Raw genomic sequence first — 21,480 nt, forward strand, 5'->3', positions numbered from 1 at the left:
GGATTTATTGAATTTTCTTCTTGGTTTTTACTTAATATATCAATATTATGATATATTTAAATTTTAAAATAAAGTATTTATTAAAAAAGATAATCCCTTTAGAATAGCAAGTTTACAACAATCTTTCTTGCAATTATAAATATTTGAATGTATGCCATCTATTTCATGTGCACAAATTAGTATAAAAAAAATATGTAAAGATTAAAGTTTGACAAGCAAGGGTTAACATCATGTATTCCCAATTACACATTTACACATGATATGCATGCGTGATTGAATTTATCACTTAATATCTCATTTCCTGTTAAATTTTTTTACTGTATTTTACTATTTGTCATTCCCACTAAAAAGTAAAACATAATTTACCCGCTCATTGATTCGTTGCAATGGAATAGATTGAGAATTGAATAAAATAAGGTTTTTTATGGCAAATATAAAATTACGAAATCAATTTCATTTATATCAAAAAAACTAAAAAATTATTTTTATTGCATAAAATAGAATGTAATTGCGTAGAATATCATCAAAACAATCACTTGATTTTTTCATTATATATATATATATATATATATAAGAAAATAGAACAGAAAAACATGTAATTTGCTCACGATGAAAACAAGTGTGATTTTTTTTTGGGGGTACCTTATCCCATTTCTTAATCAAAACAAACCATATCACTACAAAAGAAAACAGAACAGAAAAACATGTAATTTGCTCACGATGAAAACAAGTGTGATTTTTTTTTGGGGGTACCTTATCCCATTTCTTAATCCGAACAAACCATATCACTACAAAGTCATCTAGGAGATTTTTGTACCAAAAAATGGTTGTGTGAAATTTGGGCCACATGAGTCACATGAGATGCTTTGTGAGGTTGGCCACTTCTACTAAAAGCTCTCACCGTACTCCGCTACTAGCCTACTCCTTTCCCCACGGCACACGGTTGTCGCTGATTCCTCATTTCAAGCAAAGAACATCTCTTTAGTCTCTACTCCCCACTAATCTTCTTGTACCCATTTCCTATAGAACTTCAAGGAAGCATCATACGATGATGGAGGAGGAAGTAGGAACAGCGTAAGGCAAAACCCGCACCGCAGAGCATAACCAAAGTTATATTCCCCTCTCTCTCCTCACTTCTCTGTCTCCCTCTCTCTTCTCTTCTTGTTATCTTCCCTGGTGTACCTCCTCCGCCTATGACGCGCATCAATGGCGGCGATTTCACTCTCTCTATGGCATTCCCTCTTATGTTCTCCGGCCGTAGTGTACCCTCACTCGCAACTCGATGAACCCATGTTGCCTCTGCTCTTTTTTACCCTCTCTCTCCTCTCTTTCGCCCTCTTCTTCCTCTCTCTCTACAAGAGACTCAAGAAAGCAGACGAGGAACAAACCCAGACCCCGAACCAGAAGGCCTTGTCTGTCTTCAGACGTTCTCTGCCTGAAATTGTAGATACTACCCATCAAACCCAAGTTTCGAGCCTGACCCACTTGACCCAATCGCTTCTTCTGGAGATCTTGCCCTCCGGTTTGTCGAAATGGACGGCGCTCTCCGATGGCGAGGGCTGCGAGAACCCGAATTCGACCGGGTCGAACCCGGATGGGGAGAAAGGCGATTCGGGCGGGGAGGAGTGCGGGAAGAGCGGCGATGATCAGAGAGGGAAGAAGAAGAAGAAGAGGGCTAAGAAGAAGAGACCCAATTCGCCGACGACTTTGCGAGTAGAAGACAATGGTGCTGAAGAAGAGAGGGTTGATTTGCGGTCGAAGGAGAAACAAGAATTGGTTTGCTTGTACCCGTTCACCTCTTCGTCGAGTGCGACGCAGAGGAAGATCAAGCAGCAGTATGATCAGCTTATGAAGTGTCACGAGTCCAAGGGACTTACGCTGGCTCAGGTTTTTTTTTCTTCTCCCTCTTAATTCTTGTTCTGCGTCTGTTTTTTAGTGTTTTTGTTTGTTTGTCCCTTAATTGTGTTGTTTTGTGAAGATATTTATATATTGACCTTAAAATTGTTTTAAAAAATGTTTTCTTTTGTATTGTGGTTAGCAAATGGATACGATAGCAATAGTGTATGCATAGATGCGTTGATTTTGTACTAACCCCGTTAAATGATGCAGATGGAGTTTAAAATCAGAATCGTTCTGTTTATGGGCATATTTATTCTCATTTCAGAGAAGCTTAAGAAGTGTGGAAGTTTGTCACTCCAAACTCTTTTTTTTTTTTTTTTCTTTTTGAAGAATTGTAGTAACTGAAGGCTTTCCATGCTGATGGAGGGCCACCTATAACCCAGGCCGCCCATTTGGCATTCTCTCTATCTGTATATATCAACTTTAATACCTGTCCTACATCACATGCATTTCAAAGTGAAAGGTCTCTAATTGAGTTGTGTTGAATTGGTGTTTTGAAATGCTGCAATTTTGGAGGCTAATTTATGCTGGTTTCATTGAGATTTATGGTTTCAGACTTTCAGTATCGCATGATGCATGAGTCATTGGATGATTACAGAATACAAATTTCCCAGAATTTCTATTGTGATGAGAGTAGCTTGCAACATAGGATGTGAGAAAGTGGTTGGAATGTGGATTTCAAGTGCAGGAATGTTTCTAGAATTGAGGTTTTGGCCTTCTGGATCTGGATATTTTATAGTTTTCCCTGATCTAGTGAAGGCATGATTTTCATACGGAAATGACATTATATTCATGATTCATACTATGTTTAGGCAGTCCTGGAAGAAATCCTGGTACGAGGAAAAAGGTAGTTGAGGATGAAATGACCCACCATAATGTGAAAATTTCGGAAAGGCAATTCTGGGAATTCAGCTTATATAAGGTGCAGGTGCAAATCAGCTCAGGGATCTTTATGAGCCTTACGTAAGCAGTAATCTGAAGGATGTGTTGTGATGTCATTATCTGTTTGTTTCAAGCTGTTCAAGAGGAGTGCTTTTCTGATTTCCCATGATGTTCGTTTGAAATCATTTAATTTTATTCTAGTGTAGATCCAATAACGATTAGTTATACGACACGATGAGTAATGTTGCTATTTTGTGATGTGGCAATTCATAAGTTGAATCTAAGTTTTGATTGTCTAAGGGGAAACATCTGTGTTTCTTCATTGATTTATTATTATTTTGGTTGAATGCATTGACTAGGTGCGATCGTTCGAATGAACCAATCTGGGACTGATTTAGGAAACTAAGATTCCTCCAAAACAAAGGTTCTCACTTGGAATACAGTCCTTAATAGGATCAATATTAATGACTTGCTTCACACAAGAAGACCAAATCTTTTTCTCCTAATGTATGTGCATTTTGCTATTTGAGTTGGAAAACTTGTCTTAGTTGTTTTCACTTATCCCTTCCTCCGGACCCTGGAATAACTTATTTGGTGTTTTTGGTAAACATTGAGTTGCCCTTCTTTCAAGAGCTTTTGTCTTGTTTTGTTCAAGGGTTTTGGGAAGAAGTAGGAGCAGAGGACTTTTGGAGAGGCACAATTTTTTGCAATTATTTGGTGCATTTTGTTGGAGCATAATATGAGAATCTTCAAGGAGGCGGTGACTACTGCAAGCATGGTTTAGGGTGGGGTGGTTTTTCTTGCTTCATTATGGTGCCCTACAAATTGCTTTTTTAGAGGGGCCTATTGCTCAAATGTTTCCGCCACCTATCATTGTTCTTTTTCTTTTTTTTTCTCTGGGGGAGGGGGTGGGGGATGGATGCCTAATACTCTTTGTTGTATTTCTTTCTTCTCTTGCAATAAATTCCCTTTTTATCTAAAAAGTAAATGAACCAATATTGTGAAGTTTTGATTTTCAGGGAAAAAGATAGTGGCTGCAAGTGCGTGCGCGCACTTCTGTGTGCATGAGAGAGAGAGAGAGAGAGAGAGAGAGAGAGAGAGAGACATAAAAATGCATATTGCAGATGTTATAATACTTTGCAATCCATACGGTTGTTCATTCTCAGGGTTACGTAGTTTACACAAAACTGTGCAGGGAACCAACCTGATTCTTTTTGGATTCTCAATCTTACTACCTTCAACCATTACCAAGGGGAGCTAACCCAATGTAATTTAAGATCAACTTGGCTTAATCAATTTTGAGTACTAAATGAAGTTGCTCTTTGCCAAGGGTTTCTGGTGTGTGAGTGCTTTTAAAAATGAGTGTGTTGTGTATGTTTTCAAAAGTCGGAATGTGAATTTTTTTTAATAAAAAAAACGAGAATTTCAGTGTTCTAAGAAAAAATCAGAATGTGTATGTTTTTGAGGAAAAAAAAAATCAGAGTGTTGCAACTGTTCTAAAAAAATTTGAGTGGTGTCACTTGTATATATTTAAGAGTATTTTATATATGTTTCTAATCAAGGGAAATGTGAGTGGTTGTTTTGAAAAATAAGTATATGCTCTTTTTTTGTTTTTTTTGAAAAATTAGTGTCGTGTAAACAATGAATATCAAGATGGTTCTCTTACTGTGTCATCAGCATGCATGCATGCATGTCAACTGTCAAGATGTCTGCATGGTGGTGAATAGAAAAGTCCAAACAGTTGTGTCATTGTTATGTGCTTCTCTTCCTTCAAGAGTTCAGGGTTGGCAGCATTTTGCACGTCCACTAATTGCTTTTGTAGATGTTAATGTGAATGGTTTTCCACCCACCTGAATGTTTCAGCTGTTGTGAGTCGCATAAAGTATGGCAATTGGCATGGATGTTGATGTTTTTGTTTTCACAACACAACTTTTAAAAGCTAAAGGCATTTTGGTGCATATAAATGGATTTTATGGGACTTCCTTTTGAAGATTTTTTACAAGATAGGAGTGAATTTTACCCAAAAAATGACTTAAATTGTCATTATCTGGGCACTAGATATGAATTGTGTTAGCATTCTTTCTTGGATGTTTTGTGGAGGACACACATCTGTACAGTACATATGTATGCGTAATATTCGATCATTTATTTTTATGATTTTTCTTGTTGTCATTGGATTAAGTTGGTGGATTGAATTGATAATGTATCTTTTTTATTGAGGAAACAATCTTAATATTCGTTTATTCTCGTGGGTTTCTCAGAAGCTATTAAATTTCAAGGATTTCCTTTAGAAGACTATCCACACCTGTCTATTTTTACAAATTCATGTATTTGTTCATGCCTTCCTATTGATTTGTGATAGAATTCTTGGAAACATGTCCTGGTCCTCTTAGAATACTAAGAATTTGAAGGTATCAGTCTAATTTGGGGAAGGACAGCCTTCACACTTTCCAACAATGGGGATGGAAATGTTTGGACATCCTCTTCTGTGGGAGATATGTACTGTCCTCCTCTTCTAGTAAGAGCTGTGGAGCACATAGAAGGACAAGATAATTGGCTCCTGCCCCTTGGTGAGCCTTCACCTGGTCAGCCTTTAGTAGATCTCATTTGGCTTACCGCTTACCTAATGCCTGGAAAGTCTTTGTTGCCCCTGTTGACCCTCTACCAGCACAACAACCACCCCACCATTTACCCCTCCCCCCCTGCCCCCCAATCCCAGAAAAGAAAAGAAAAAACGAAGTTCCTTTTTTTCACCTTTTTATTTCTTCTTCCTGAACAAGTTTCTTTGGCAAGAGCTGTAGGCCTGCCTGAAGCCTGCCAAGCCCCTGCCTTGAGGTATTGAGCCATGGAATTGTATTTTCCACCACCATTTTATTCAACTGTGAATTTTTATCCACCTGTTCTCTCTCACATGGCAAGTTTGTTTTGTGCTTCTATATTCTTTAACTCAGGTTTTATTGGAGGATATTTTTACATTGCTTATGTCGAACTTATAATGAAGATGCCAATAGTAATGGTTTGCGACTTTGTGGTAAAACATACATACTTTAAGCTTCATTCTACAAAGATGCCAATAGTAATGGTTTGCGACTTTGTGGTAAAACATACATACTTTAGGCTTCATTCTACAAAGTTCATACTTTAATGAACTTGTAATTTCAGTGGCAGCTTCTGGGTGATTGGTTGATCTTGAAGTTGATAAAGATAAAATGTTTGTAAAATGGTTCTGAATATCCTAGTAGTGCAGCCATTGTGATTGAAGTATTGAACTACTTAATTTTAAATATTAAAAAGTGTAGATTACATAGTAACTCCCTAAAGTTTGGCCGAGTTGCACATTACTCCTAAAATTCATTTCATGGCATTTAACTCCCCTGAAGTTTCAAAAAAGTTGCAATGTCATCCCTGAATCCATTCAGCTCTTAGAAAGATGAGCTGTCATCCAATATCAAAACACATGTATCGAATCCCAAATTCCCTTTCTCTCTCTTCATAAGTTTCTCGTGTGGACAATCAATTCAAGCTCCAGCTCTCTCACGTGTTCCATTTTCATTCAGCTCATGCTGGTCTTGGAACCTGTTGCCACCTGTCCTCAGTTCGGCTCTCATTGGACACCTTTTATGCAGTTTTGCTTATCTGAACATTTCCAATTACCACCTGTCCATCTTTTCCTACAATGAACAGAAATTCTCCTTCCCAGATGTTGTTAAGCATAAGAATCCATTGATGACTACTCTTCAATTCTTTCCATCTGAGCCAGAACTGTGAACTCTTCAGCCTTTTCTTAATGACTAGTTGACCCCTTCACAGAAAGTCCATCATTGAGTCTTCAGTAAGAGCAGCAACTCCCTTAAATTCATGTGGAAATGCACGATTTAGTTGGCCTGTAAAGATTCTAACCTTTTTTTAGGTGTATTTGACATTCTTATATGGTCTTCAAAACAGACATCTCAGTGTCTGGGGATGATTCCTTCTAATTACAACTCACTTCTCTTCCTCCTGTTGTACATATCTTTGTGTATCCGTGTAGTGAAGAGTTCAATATTATCACCTTTCAAAAAAAAAGTTTCAACAATAAACTTATCAGCAAAAAATATTCACAGGATAAAATTCAAGACATTATTAAAGAGCACCCCCTTGATGCCCTTTGATAAACTTTCTTTGCAGGTCCGAAAAAAAAAATCAGGACATTATTTGCGTGGAGTAAAAAGTGGGGTGGGGGGAGGAGGGAGTTCCATGAACTGATTGGGATTTGACCATTGGATGGATTTAGTTGGTTGTTCACGTTTTAAATTTTTTTAAAATTTATTTTTGAAAAATATTTTATAGCTCTGATTAGGACATTTGTCTGCTCTGTGGCATTAGGCTCTTCTTCTTCAAAATAGTTTATGAATTTTATTATTATTTTTGGCTATCGAGACATTAATTACTATTTAAAAGATAATTCACCCCTGAAGAGGAGGTAAAAGGGTATAAATTCTCTGCTTCCGTTTGTTTCTTCTAATAGGTATCCTTTTTCTTAGATTTCGTCATCCCTTTTCTAGATTTGAAGTCTCAAAACTTGCTGAATGGGTTCTGCAGCGAGATGGGCAATTGCAGGGTAGCGCAAGCGTCCCCTCAAATACATGTGAACTCTGCATCGGGTGGCTTTAAGTTTAAGCCATCCTGCCACCTGCATGCACACAGCCAGAGGATCAGACAAAGTTACTTTTTCCCCCTTTTTTTTTTTCGCAATTTTTAAAATTTGAAAATGATGGAGTTGACGGGTGCTTTGGACTTATTTCTAGGTGATTGTTATGACTTTGCTAGAATAACACTCCCATCCGTGTGTGTGTGTGTGTGGGGGGGGGGGGGTTTAGCAGCAAAATGAAAGGGAAGCGTGGAGAATGAAAGATGCACTCTTCCCTCTTCTCATAATCTCTCTAATTCTGACTCACCCAATGAGTCTCAGCATGCCCATTTTCACCAGGGTATGGAGCTCGCTGAAGAAGAGCAGCAGTTCTGAAATGGGTGTTATGCCCCTGGAAGGGAAAGCAAAGGATAGTTCTGTGATGAAGCATTTGTGTGATCTTTATGGCGGTTTCAGACATCAATGGTGGAAATGATTGTGAAAAAGAAGATATTGGCAGCAAAGGAGCTTGACAGCTTTTGTATTGTAGTTTTCTGTTAATTCTTTTCATGATCACAGAGTGATTGTTGAGGTTTTTTCAGAGATTTGGGAAGTTCTTTACTCTTGATTGGTCCTGAAGAAAAGTGAAAACAGCATATTTTCTTATTCATCTTTCAGCAGTTCTTCTTCTACTTCTTCTTCTTCGTTACCAAGTGCACAGCTAAAAATGCTTTGAAAAGGATAGAAAGAACAAAGGGGGAATTTGGGATTATAGACTTTCATGTTGGTCACATGGGGTGATGGCTGTGACCTGTCAAATGGGCTGAGGGATGGCATTGCAACTTTTTGAAACTTCAGGGAGTTAAATGGAGCAATGTGCAATTTGGCCAAAGTTTAGGGAGCAAGAAGATGATGAAAGAGATTTAACAATTGGGGATGGTTTACACTTTTAATTTTTCTTGCTCATTATAACACTCTAGTTATTTATCAGTATGCTCCAACCTTAAAAAGCAGATGGTTTTTTTCTAATAGGAGTATGCTCTTTCTCTCATGAAATTTTCTTTGTTCTCTCTCAAAGGATTGCGATGTTGAACCAATAGAAAATGCCAGTGGAGATGCGTAAGCATTCAATTCAGATCTAAGGGAATACCTTCGATCTGAGGTTGGACTAAGTGGAGGAGAATCTATATCTGTTCACACTGAAACACAATCAGAATAATAACAGGTGGGTGTGGTTTCCTACAGCTGCTGCCAATTGGTTTTCTGATTGATTGTCCATTTTGAATTGGTTGGGAAGAGAATTTCCTATTGTTCATTTGGGGAATATGCGGTATTGGTTAGGAATGGGTGGTGAAGTTTTGAAAATGAATTAATGGACAATTGGTTGGGAAGAGAATTTCCTATTGTTCATCTGGGGAATGTGCGGGTATTGGTTAGGGATGGGTGGTGAAGTTTTGGAAATGAATTCTGTGAGTTGGCTAGGGATCTCCATTATGAGGCTGGTGGCAAAGATGAAGGTATGCAGTGAGATCATTGACCACCATGGGGTTAGGTGGTGGCAGCTGTGAAGAACGTCGAAGATGAAGGATGTAAAAGTAGCAATTTGCCATGGAGTCAAAGTGTGGCAACAGGGAAAGGACATATTTGCTCACAATGTGGTGGTGAGTGGCAATTGATGGATTCAGTGCCAGAAGCCATCGTTTCTTGATCAGTTCTAGATTTTTTACTGGAGTTGCTAAGATTGTAGAGGCGGCTAGTGTTTTTTTGGGGAAGATGGGGCGATGAAGATTTGGCCGAGGAGCTTATTGATTGTACTTAACTTTGGCCAGTTATTTGATAAAGGAGGAGCCCCTTTATAATTAAAGATGGGCCTGGCTTTTGAACAGGCCCATTGTGTTAAAGGGTCAGACTCTTTTTTTTTTTTTTGAAAAAGAAAAGAGGGCTCTTCCTCTTCTTAGATGGGCCAATCTAATAGCCAGGCCTATATTCCAGATGCTGGAGCTGGGTTATATGGGTCTGATCAACTTTCTTACAAGGGCCAAGGGGGTTTCTTTTAGTGGGGTTTCATGCAGTAGGGAGGCCCAGGAAGATTCATATAGCAAGAACCAATGTTTAAGAGATGAGCATGACCAGGACTGTTTGGATGGCGGTGATGGCTTGAGAAAGGAAAATTTAGCCAAAGATACGAAAGGGGAAATCTCTCAGGTGGAGCAGGAAATGCAGTCAGATGGAGGAAAAAGTGAGGAGAGTCTTGACAATGGTTCGCGTCTTGACTGGGAATTTACAGAATGGAAATGGATGTAATACAGCTGTTGATATGAAGTGTACAATTGTCAATCAGCGAGGAAGGAGGGGAAAGGAAGGAAATGGATGTGGTGCGGCAAATTTTTAGAAATAGATGATGCTGAGAATTTTTTAGTTGAAGAATCTTAAAATTGCACTAAGTCTGACATAGATTAAGGGAAAAAATCAAATTCTGAAGGAGAAAAAAAAAATTTTGTCAGGGAGGTGGGGAGTGAGAAAGGGATATCTCAGAAAAGGATAAGGATTTTGATGTTGATTTTGCATGTGACAGTGGTTTTTTGTTGGATGAAATTCATGAAATTTTGGATTATGTGTACAACTCTTCTGATGTGTTGGGGGATATTTTTTATGTGTACCCCCTTCTCCGCTTGAAAGGGTTTAGATGATGCTTCTATTTTTCAGAGGGGGGATTGGGTGAGAATTTGGCTGTTGAGTAATCATTGTAAGGATGGAATGCTACCTACTCTTTTGGAGAAGATTGATGAGCACGATGTTGCTGTTCAAAATCTTTTGGATGGAATGGGATTTTGGATGGCTGATCCAGGCAAGAATGAAGTTTGATTGGATGGAGCTATAAGAAAATCGAATAAAGATCTGCGGGAATTACAAAGCTCTATCAATTATGGAGGGAAGGCTTTAAAGAGAGGTTTTTTCAACCAGGGTTTGTTAGTTTTGTTTTGTTTTGCTTTGCTTTTGTTTTTTTTCCCCCTGTTATTCTCTTGTCCTCTCCTATATGCGATGTTTCTGCACATGCTCTTTTTAGGACATGTGAAAGTACTGACGATATGTATTATGGAGAATTGATCTCTGGAAGTCAATAGTTGATATAAGAATGGCAGGTACAAAACTAAGATCTTTTGTTTGACTGGCTTCACCTAAATACTGCACCCAAATGTTCCCTGCAATCAATGTCTGCAAAATTTATATTTCAGCATTTTTTTTTTAAATGTATTATGGAGAATTGATCTCTGGAAGTTGACAGTTGATATAAGAATGGCAGGTAAAAAACTACAAATCTTTTGTTTGACAAACTTCACCTAAATACTGCACCCAAATGTTCCCTGCGATCAATGTCTGCAAAATTCATATTTCAGCATGTTTTCTTTTTTTTTTAATGAAAAAAAAAAAATCAATTTTATATATGCTCTTCTCCAAGTAAAAGAGATCTTGACAAAACTGAGCATAGCTTTGCCAAGATCAGAAATGGAAAGCATGGTTGATATCTTTAAATGAATATAATCTGGTTGTATCACCAGATCTCAATCTTTCATATATAATCCTAACTAAGGTATCTCCTTCCTAAAGGATTTCCACATAATGGCCATTAACATTTTCTCCTGGAGCAACTAAATAAAGCTTAGTGTCACGGACCCCCAAAATGAGACTCAAGTAAGGGCCGTGTGGCACTCGTTGAGAGCTCTCCCTTGACAAGTCAGCCAAGTCTCACACGTTCAAGCCTGCAATCACGAGCACCTAGTGAGTCTCAATACTCAAGAAAACCAAGGAACAATAGGATATCACACGAGCAATATATTCTTATACACCGAATAAGACTATAACAATCAGAGACATCACAATCCAAGGCAACAAAACACCACAATGAAAAGGACTACTTGTATTATTCAACTACAAGAGAATAATCATACAAACGATAACATAGATAATCATATATATATTCCAAATCCCTGGAGAATACAATTATAGCAGTATCTCACTCCCCATTTTCCCCATTACATTGTCACTCCCTAACATCCTCCCCCACTCATTTTATCGACGTCCTCGTCGATGTGTTGTAGAAGGGCTTTTCACTCTGCTGATGTCGAAGTAGATGTCGTTGACTACGAATTTCTGAATTCTGAAATCTTTTGTATGGCATGTTGAAGGTTTTCTTCCTTTTCCCAACTATTCTCTTCTTCCCCCAGCCCCAGCCATTGAACTAGAAATTGTTGTTGTTGACGACCTTCTGCATTGACGACTCTGTCTGCAATGATCTCTTGGACTTCCTTGTTGACAGGCTGCTTTCTGGAAATTGTTGATCTCCTTAACTTTTGTCGGTGCGGATCTGCTTCATCTGTGTGGAATGGCTTTAAATTGCTTACATGAAACACGGGATGGACTAGACGTCTGTGGCTTTTCATCCACTCGGGTTGCTCAAGCCGATAAGATGCATGTCCCACCTTCTCGATCACTCTGATTGGACCTTCGTAACGGCGTAATAGCCTTTTATCTTTGCCGCGAAGAAATCGAAATGTCTTCGGCGGCACTTTTACAAGAACTAGATCTCCAGCTTCAAATTGTTGTGGTCGTTTCCCTTTGTCAGCCCATTTCTTCATGCGCTTCGATGCTTTTTCTAACTGAGGTCGGGTGACTTCGATATTTTGCAACCAATTTTTTGTGAATTGGTATGCTTTTGGGCAATTTCCTTTGTATGGACCATCTAGAGTGTGCGGGAGAGTCGGTTGTTGACCTGTCACAATCTTAAAAGGACTTTTATTAGTCGCAGAAGATTTCATAGAGTTGAAACAGAATTGTGCCGTGTCCAGTAAAGTAACCCAATTCTTCTGATTGGAATGAACAAAATGTCGCAAGTATTCTTCTAGCATCCCATTAAAACGTTCGGTCTGACCATCTGTCTGTGGGTGATAGCTGGTGGAGAGATTAAAGTTTGAACCCATCAAGCGAAATAGTTCACCCCAAAATCCCCCCGTGAATTTAACATCCCTATCACTGATTAGGTTTTCTGGAACATCCCAATATTTCACCACATGCTTGAAGAATAGCTGAGCTGTCTTCTCTACTGAACATGGCTTCGAGACTGGTACAAAAGTTGCGTACTTAGAGAACCGGTCAATCACCACCAAAATTGTGTCATACTCCTCTACTTTTGGCAACGAGGAAATGAAGTCCAAAGAGACACTCTCCCATGGCCTAGTAGGCACTAGCAATGGCTCCAATAAACCTGAGGTCTTCTTTCTTTCTACCTTGTCTTGATGACAGATCAAGCAAGTTTTGGTATAACTCATCACATCATCTTACATATTCGGCCAATAGTACCCCCGTGTAATCAATGCCTGAGTTCTTCGCCATCCCAGATGACCAGCCCACAACGTATCATGACACTCTTTTAGTAAGGTTTTCCTCAAGTTTCCAGCTTTGGGCACATAGACTCTCCTGCCTTTAGTCATTATCAGTCCATCTTCTACCCAGAATTGTCGTGTCTTCCCTTCTTCTATTAGTTTGCTTAGTGACTGCGCCTGCTGGTCTGTACTTAAATGTTCCTTGATAAGATTCTTCGAAGGTAACGCCACCCTACTAGTTGATAGATGACTGATGAGTTTCAATGCTGCCAATTCGGTTTTTCTACTTAAGGCATCGGCCACTTCATTCGTCTTCCCTACTTTATATTCAAAATCAAAATTAAATTCAGCTAGCTTCTCCTGCCAACGGGCTTGCTTTGACGTTAGTCCAGGTTGTGACAAAAAGTGAGTAACTGCCACATTATCGGTTTTTACCACAAATTTGGATCCCAAGAGATAGTGCCTCCACACCCGAAGACAGTGTACCACTGCGAGAAGCTCCTTTTCCTGTGCTGTATAGTTCCATTCGGCACCCGATAATTTTCTACTTTCAAAAGCAACTGGATGTCCTTCCTGCAAGAGAACTCCCCCTAATGCAAAGTCTGAGGCATGTACTTGCACTTCAAACGGCTTTGTCACATCAAGAAGGATTAGCACAGGATCTCCTACAATATTTTCCTTTAATTCAACGAATGCTGATTGACACTTTTCTGACCACCCCCATAGTACCCCCTTCCTCAATAAATTTGTTAACAATACAACTCTTGTGGAGTAGCCCTCTATAAACTTTTGATAGTAGTTGGCTAGGCCCAAGAAAGATCGCAGTTCTTTAACGGATGTAGGTGCTCGCCACTCCTTGATTGTTTTTACTTTAGCTGAATCCATCCGTATCTGGCCATCCTCAATGATATGCCCAAAGAATTTAATACGCTTTTGAGCGAAAGCACACTTCTCCCATTTTACATATAACTAATTTTCTTTGAGTTTTTGAAAAACCTTCTGAAGATGATCTTTATGTTCTTCTAAGGATGCGCTGAAAACCATTATGTCATCAAGGTAAACAACCACAAACTGATCAAGGTAGTCCCGAAAAACCTGATTCATTAGAGAACAAAAGGTAACGGGTGCATTTGTTAGTCCAAAAGGCATGACAAGGAATTCAAATGCTCCATACCGGGTGACACAAGTGGTCTTCGGTTCATCTCCCTCAACAATGCGCACTTGATAATATCTCGACCTCAAGTCCAGTTTCGTGAAATATCTAGTTGTACTTAACTGGTCAAAAATATCAGCAATCAGTGGAATGGGATACTTGTTGCGCACCGTCACCTTATTAAGAGCCCGATAATCTACACACAAGCGCAAACTACCATCTTGTTTCTTCTGAAATAACACTGGGGCCCCAAAAGGTGCTTTTGAAGGACGGATGAACCCTGCTGCAATAAGATCATTCAGTTGCCTTCTAAGTTCAGCTAACTCCGGCGGCGCCATTCGATAAGGGGCACGTGCTGGCGGCTTTACTCCTGGAAAAAGTTCAATTTCGTGGTCAATCTGTTGTCGAGGTGGTAAAACCCTCGGTAGCTGTTCCGGGATCACCTCCTTGAACTCTTCTAAAACTTCCTTAATCTCAAGTGGATATTTCCCTACCTCTGCATCTTCTGAGACTATCGGTAGAACCACGAAAGAAGATTCTCCCATTTTTACTCTATTTTTGAATTGGAGGGCTGAAAGCAACTTCCTCTCATTGAAATTGTTGTAGGCTGCGGGGACCACACAAGGTGCACTTCCCATTATCACAAGACAATCCATAGCTGGGATCGGCATTGAGCGCGTCACTTTAAGAAAATCTATCCCCAATACCACATCAAAGTCGTCAAGGGGTGCCACAGTGAAATCAATTATTCCAGACCATGATCCCATTTGGTATGCCACTTTAGGTGCCACCCCCACCGTGGTTAATGCTTGAGAATTCACTGCTTTCAACTTGCTCACATCCTTATCTACTTGCAATTCTAACCGTTGAGCTTCAGGATCAGCAATGAAATTATGGGTGGCCCCTGTATCAATCATGGCTTTGATTTTCTTTCCATTCAAAAATAGATCAACATACATTAGTCCCTTCTCCTGAGACTTGTTGTTAATTACTTGACGCTCTAATGCCCTCAAAAATCTCAATGCTCCTACCATATTCGGTTGTTCTTCGGGAGTTGCAGTCGGGGTTTCGGTTTCCCCTCGAAGGGCCTTTATAGCATTCAAAGCCTTACGTTCAGGGCACTTCGCCAGTCGATATGGTCCCATGCAAAGAAAACAAGAGATCGGTCGACGCTCTCCAACCCCCGTTCGTTCGCCCCTCCACTCCTTAACCATGGGCGCTCTTTTATTTTTCCAAGAACTATTTGTCTCCCTATCCCTTCCCTCATTTGTGGGCTTATACACTTTACTGGGTCTGGAATCATTATTGGCGGACGTAGGGAAATTTCGCTTCCCAGAATTATCTGAAAAATCATCCAACCGTTCAGCAGCAGTAAGGGCAGAAGAGAGATCACCAGCACCTTGCCGACGCAATTCATTCCTTGGCCATGTCTTCAAACCCCAAAGAAAATGAATTAGTTAGTCTGATTCGGTCATGTCTATAATGTCCAACATCAAGGCTTGGTATTCTCGTACATAGCTCCTTATTGAGCCGGTCTGTTGCAATTCCATTACCTTACACTTTGCTATGTACTCCACATTTTCGGAATTAAATTGAGTCTTCAACGCCTATTTAAACCGTACCATGTGTTGATAACACATCTATTGTGCTGAATATCATTCCATTTAGTTTTCCACCGCACTTTTGCATCCCCTACCAGGTATATCATTGTCATATTTACTCGGTCCACTTCTAGATCCACTCGTGAGCATGTGAAGTAGTGCTCCATATCAAAGAAGAAATTATCCAGCTCCTTGGCATCTCGCATACCCCCAAAACTTTTAGGTTCCGGTACCTTCAATCGAAAACTCTCAATTGGATCTGCAACCGGCCTTCGGGCTATCTGTGCCACTGCATTTACTTTCACAGTGATCTCTTCTAAATCCCTTTGGACTTGGACCACCGCACTTTGGACGTTGCCCATCTCCTTCAAATCTTCCTTCAAAGCAATAATGGACTCCTTAACATCTTCCGCAAGAAAATCAAAATTATCTGTTAGCTCCCGTAAGGAGGCCTCAAGCTCTATTAGCTCTCCCCGTTGGGACGAAAGAGATGGCAATATGCCCTCAATATGTTCCAGCCTACTCTTAAAGGTTTCCAACTGCTCGATACTCTTCTGGAAGGCCTCAAGCTCTCTTGGCCGTTTCTCCAGGGATTTTACACGTGGAATGAATTTTTCAAGTTCCTCAAGTCTCTCTACAACTTTTGATACCCCATAGAGATTGTCTCTAGGGTTTTCTTCAGTGGCCTCAAGCTCTGTTGGCACGCTTTTCTCTCTTATCAATGTTGCCACCAACCCTTGGAGTTCACTGCACGTTCTCTTCAGGGTTACAAGTTTCGTCTCAAGCGCCTCAATGCGCTCCACTTTTCTTGACTTATTTCTCATATTACCACTCATGGTGCTCGCACACACTATGCTCTGATACCAACTGTCACAGACCCCCAAAATGGGACTCAAGTAAGGGCCGTGTGGCACTCGTTGAGAGCTCTCCTTCGACAAGTCAACCAAGTCTCACACGTTCAAGCCTGCAATCACGAGCACCTGGTGAGTCTCAATACTTAAGAAAACCAAGGAACAATAGAATATCACACGAACAATATATTCTTATACACCAAATAAGACTATAACAATTAGAGTCATCACAATCCAAGGCAACAAAACACCACAATGAAAAGGACTACTTGTATTATTCAACTACAAGAGAATAATCATACAAACAATAACATATATAATCATATATTCATTCCAAATTCCTGGAGAATACAATTATAGCAGTATCTCACTCCCCATTTTCCCCATTACATTGTCACTCCCTAACACTTTAGCTGAGCTTATTGCTACAGAGTTAACTTGAACAATTAGAACTTAACCCGGATTTTAGGTGTGGTCTTTTTTTGTTTCTGTACATCCATTTTCACTTATCAACTGTCCAAGACTAATTATTGTGGAATCTATTCTGTGATGGAGATTCTTCAAACTAGACCAAGACAAGCTTGAAACTTTCTATGAACATGTGCAGTTGTCCACTACCTCGAATATGATTATGCATGAAAAAGTTAACAAGGGTGTTGGATATGAAGAATCCGGGAAGAGAGTTGCTGATTGTGGATAATATATTGCTATGATCTGTTAATTCCTTTGACCTCCCGATGTACCTTGACTGAGAAATTTAGACAAGTTTTCTGTTCCGCCTTAATTTAATTTCTTATTTTTTTAACCACCATCTCAAGAAACATGGTGCTTACACTACAAGTGAAAAGGGATGACTATTTAATTAATATTTCAAGAAACATGGTGTTTACAGTACCAGTGAATGAGAACGGCCCTTTGTTAGTGTATGGTTATGCCTTGTCTGGAAATTCTTTGTTTTGTTTATGTTTCCACTTATAGAGGATCTGCTGCGCGGATCTGCAGGGGGGGAGGATGTGATAAACAAGAAATAAATCTATTTAACATGTTGTCGCTCTGACTATGATAGCACATTTGGCTTCCAATATGAAATCATCTTTCAGCTTGTTTGGAAACAGGAAAGAACCACATTCACATGCCAGGTAGACCAAAATGGTTCCTTTAGTTATTGACTGGGCAGGCTTAACATGTTTAGTAAACTGCAGATGAAATGCATACTTTCTTACAAAAAACCATCAAAATAATAAAGTATCAGTGAAATAAAATAATTCTCCATGTTATTTAATATGCAGGTTGGACAGTTTGCCAATTGCTTGATTGAAGCTAGAAGCGAGCTACTGCACAAGTATGTTCTAAATTCTCTGCATAAAGCTTATTTATGTGTTTTCGCTCTGTAGCTGCTTGTTACATAATCATTGTGATTCGTGTTTCAACCCCAATCCACAAATATGAACAAGCTTTTCGTTAAATATGTTACCTAGATAAATAGTTTGTGGCCAGTTTCATTCCTGTGTCATGCATGGGTTTGTTATAAATGGATTTTAAATGTTATTTTAATATTTGAATCCAATTCATGAATCATTAATTTTACTTACTTTATTAAAAGAAGTAATGAATTTAAAACTTTATTTGGGACGTAAAATGGTGGTTTAACTTTGCAATTATGTACCTGTACTTTTTATTTAGTTTAGAAGATATTAAATGGTAGAGGTATTTATTTGATGACAATTCTTATGTGCATAATTATAAGATTTTAAACACAAAGCTGTCACATGCGAGTACTTTAGTATTCAATTTTCTTCTCTTTTAGCAGGTAGGACAGTTAAATATGTACTTCAATAAAAGCACATAATAATAATAATAATATATTTTGTATTGATTTTTCCTTCCTTTTTATTTTTTTTTTGTTATTGACTTAAATTGGAAGTTAGCCTATCCTTAACTAATTAGGATCAGTATAAATTAGTCCAATGAAAATTTTTGGTATTGATTGATAAATTTTGAAATTATCAATTAAGAGCTCATCAATAAGTATTATATAGAAGTTATATATTTATTAAGTATTTATTGTCACTATTGCAATAGAGCTTTAGTTTATTCATCAGTAGTTATCGTATAAATTCATTGCTTATGTTTATTACATATCCAACTTTGCCTCCCTGTGTGTGTGTGTAGTGTAATGTGCAATGTATACAAAAAACAACCACAGCCATCAAGCCTTAGTCTCGTTTGGGTGGGTCATGAACCTTTTCCAGCATTCGGCATGATTAGGTCAATGTCCTTCGAAACTTGTAGTGATGTCAAGTCCTGACTATCTCAATCCAAGATATTCTAGGTCTACACATCCCTGTCCTACTGCTATAACATTAAGTAACCAATCCTCCTCACTGTTGTGTTATTTGGTTGACATTGTGAGTGCCCAAACCATCTTAATTGTCCTTTACTTATTTGCTACGACTACTATGCATAATTTACCATTGATGTGTTCATTTCTTAATTTACCTTTGGGGTTTATACCACTCATCTACCTTGGCATCCTCATTTCAGCAATTTTTACTTTTTGTATATGTTGTTTCTTTATTGTCCAATATTTTGATCCATGTAGGAGCTTGTTTTTTAATTTTAACGTTACAATCAGACAACACACATAAAGCACTTCTTCATTTTCCCAGACATGCTAGAACTCATGTATCACATCTTCAATTTCTCCTTTAGCTTGCATAGTAGATCCATGTATCGAAACTACTAGTGTTATGAATTTTTTTACCATCAAATTTAATCTTTTATCCAATATTCCTCCTAACAAAATGACTAAGTAGACTTAACACCTATGGATTTCTTGTATTGTTCTAAGCATTGATCATTTTTAGATGACAAAATATGCTTCTATTCCTCTTATTTTATTCTCCAACCATTTTCCTTATTTTATTTTAATTTATTTTTTGAGTTATTTTGGGATGTTGAATGTTGTTTATCGTTTATCCATGACAAGAGTTCCTTCTGCATGATAGCATCTCAAGTTTGTTATTTATTATATTGAAGTAATCTGATCAAAAAGGGAAGTGATACTGAATTTTCAATTCATTTGTTATGGTTGTGACGACAGGTCTGAGGTCATCCAGCGCAAGTTCACCATAACAAAGGCTCTTCTATTCAAGGCAGACAGATCTTCATTTGACCGGCTTCGTCAACAGGTTGGTGATTGAACCAACTTATCAAATCTTTGGCTTATTATGACAAGCAGATTGTATTAAGCATATTGGTTGCCTTTGAAGATCAATATATTCTTTGATATCTTCAGATATATAAGCTAGAATTAGAACAAAAGAGATTAGAAGAGGATGCATTTGTTTATAACTGGCTCCAACAGCAGCTTAAGCTCTCACCAGCCTACAAGAAGGTATTATTTCCTTATTTTGTGTTCAGGTGTAGGATATTTGATGAGAGCATTTAAATATAGATTCGTGTTAATTGGTTTTGCGGCTGCTTTTTTATTGTCGCAAAATATGGCTATTATAGAAGCCAATTAAGAAGACACCTAATACTTGATGACAAGCTTCAATGTGAGCTCTGTTTCCAAAGATCTTGACAAAAGCCACATGATAATATTGTCCCATACCAAGAGACTGCCAAAAAAAATTAAAATAAAAAATTTGTTGCCTTGTATTTGTTCTTTTATGTGGACACAGCAAGCTGTGAGAGGTTGGTTGCTTCCAATAATTGGAGAAATGATTACCTTCACACCAACCCATTTCCCTAGGGATGGAATCAAAGAGTGGAGATGTAGTAGTCATTGCTTTTTATTTGCCCTCCCTTTATTTCTGTAGAAAGCCTCTTTCTTTCTAGTTATGGTATGAAATAAATAAAAAATATTCTTTACTTTCTTACTCCTGTTATTTATCTTGGAAATTGCTTTTTACTGCCATTTCAAGTTTTTAACCAAATTAGATGGACCATAACGTGCACACATACATATATACATACAGTAGCAAATCTAACCCCTTGGCTACCTTTTCTTCTTCGTCTTCTCTTTTTCCTGTTCATACATTGAAGATGCTTGAAATTGGTGCCTGCATGGAGTTGAAGGCCAAATCAGGCGAGCTAGTGGAAAGCACAGATACAGAATTCGCTAATATTTCATTTGAGGATTTTTTAGCTCAGGAAAAGAAGGATTCTTTTTGGTCAGTCATTAATCTAATGCACATCAGTAATTTTTCTATAATTTCGTCCCAGTAATCATCAATTTCGTGTCCACATGCAGGCAAAAAAATGGGAAACTAAGATCGTGTTCCAGTTCCAACTGATTGCACTGCCAGATCCGCTTCTAACCACAGCTGTGGATTCACCAAGATGAGGAGTCATGTATATCCAACGCCCAGAATTGCCGACCTTCTTATGAAGGTTGTATATGGTTCTTGGGTTGTCCACTTTTTTAAAAAAAAAAAAAAAAAAAAAAGAGGATCATGGCTGCAATTGTCTTTTCAATTTTCATTATAGGTTCTAGTAGATGCTGATGAAGTCAAATCTGCACATTATGGGTCTAATACTTTTAGCCAAAGTTTTGCCCTTTCTTCTAACCGGTGGAAAACCTTAGTGCCCGTTGGAATTTGTGATGGCTCTCTTGTTGGCATGCATTATGAGCCTAAGTTGATATTTTGGTCTTGTGGATATAACCCTATTTAGCCTTTGCAAGAAAGTCATATTGTGGATCTCAAATCTTTGGTTTATAGCATGCAAGAGTAATGTTTAAAAAAATTAATAATAATTTTTTTGAAAAAATAAACAGATTATTGGCGTTGTGACCCCCAAATTTTTTGTTTTTTCTCCTTGAATTTATGCTGCGACTAATAAGTGTCCTCAGTGTGTATCAAAAGAACTGTAAGACTGAGTGCAAGGCTAAGGGTAAGGCTGAGTCAAATGAGCCTGACGCTATTTCTAATGCTAAGGGTTGAACTCGGAGCCAGGTCTTAAAGAATATGACGAGGAGAATTGAGGGCTAAATGATCCTTTTAGACAACAAAATTAACAAAATGAGTTGAGGCAAATTCTCTTACCCTATGTTCAAGGGACTTTTTAGATTTAGATTTAGATTTAGATTTGGATTAGA

At 38.4% G+C, this 21,480-nt stretch overlaps 1 protein-coding gene across 1 annotated transcript; it reads left to right on the forward strand.

Moving 5' to 3' along the window:
• Nucleotides 1–704: 704 nt before the first annotated feature.
• LOC131164915 (uncharacterized) lies at nt 705–21,089 on the forward strand. The gene is made up of 6 exons (XM_058122458.1): nt 705–1,887; nt 17,666–17,718; nt 19,480–19,567; nt 19,675–19,773; nt 20,427–20,554; nt 20,635–21,089. Exons 1-6 carry the CDS (start codon nt 1,207–1,209, stop codon nt 20,675–20,677), a joined length of 1,092 nt encoding a protein of 363 aa, XP_057978441.1. The 5' UTR covers nt 705–1,206; the 3' UTR covers nt 20,678–21,089.
• The last annotated feature ends 391 nt before the right edge of the window (nt 21,090–21,480 follow it).

The sequence above is a fragment of the Malania oleifera genome, chromosome 9, assembly GCF_029873635.1.
Source record: "Malania oleifera isolate guangnan ecotype guangnan chromosome 9, ASM2987363v1, whole genome shotgun sequence".
Classification (NCBI taxonomy): Eukaryota; Viridiplantae; Streptophyta; class Magnoliopsida; order Santalales; family Ximeniaceae; genus Malania; species Malania oleifera.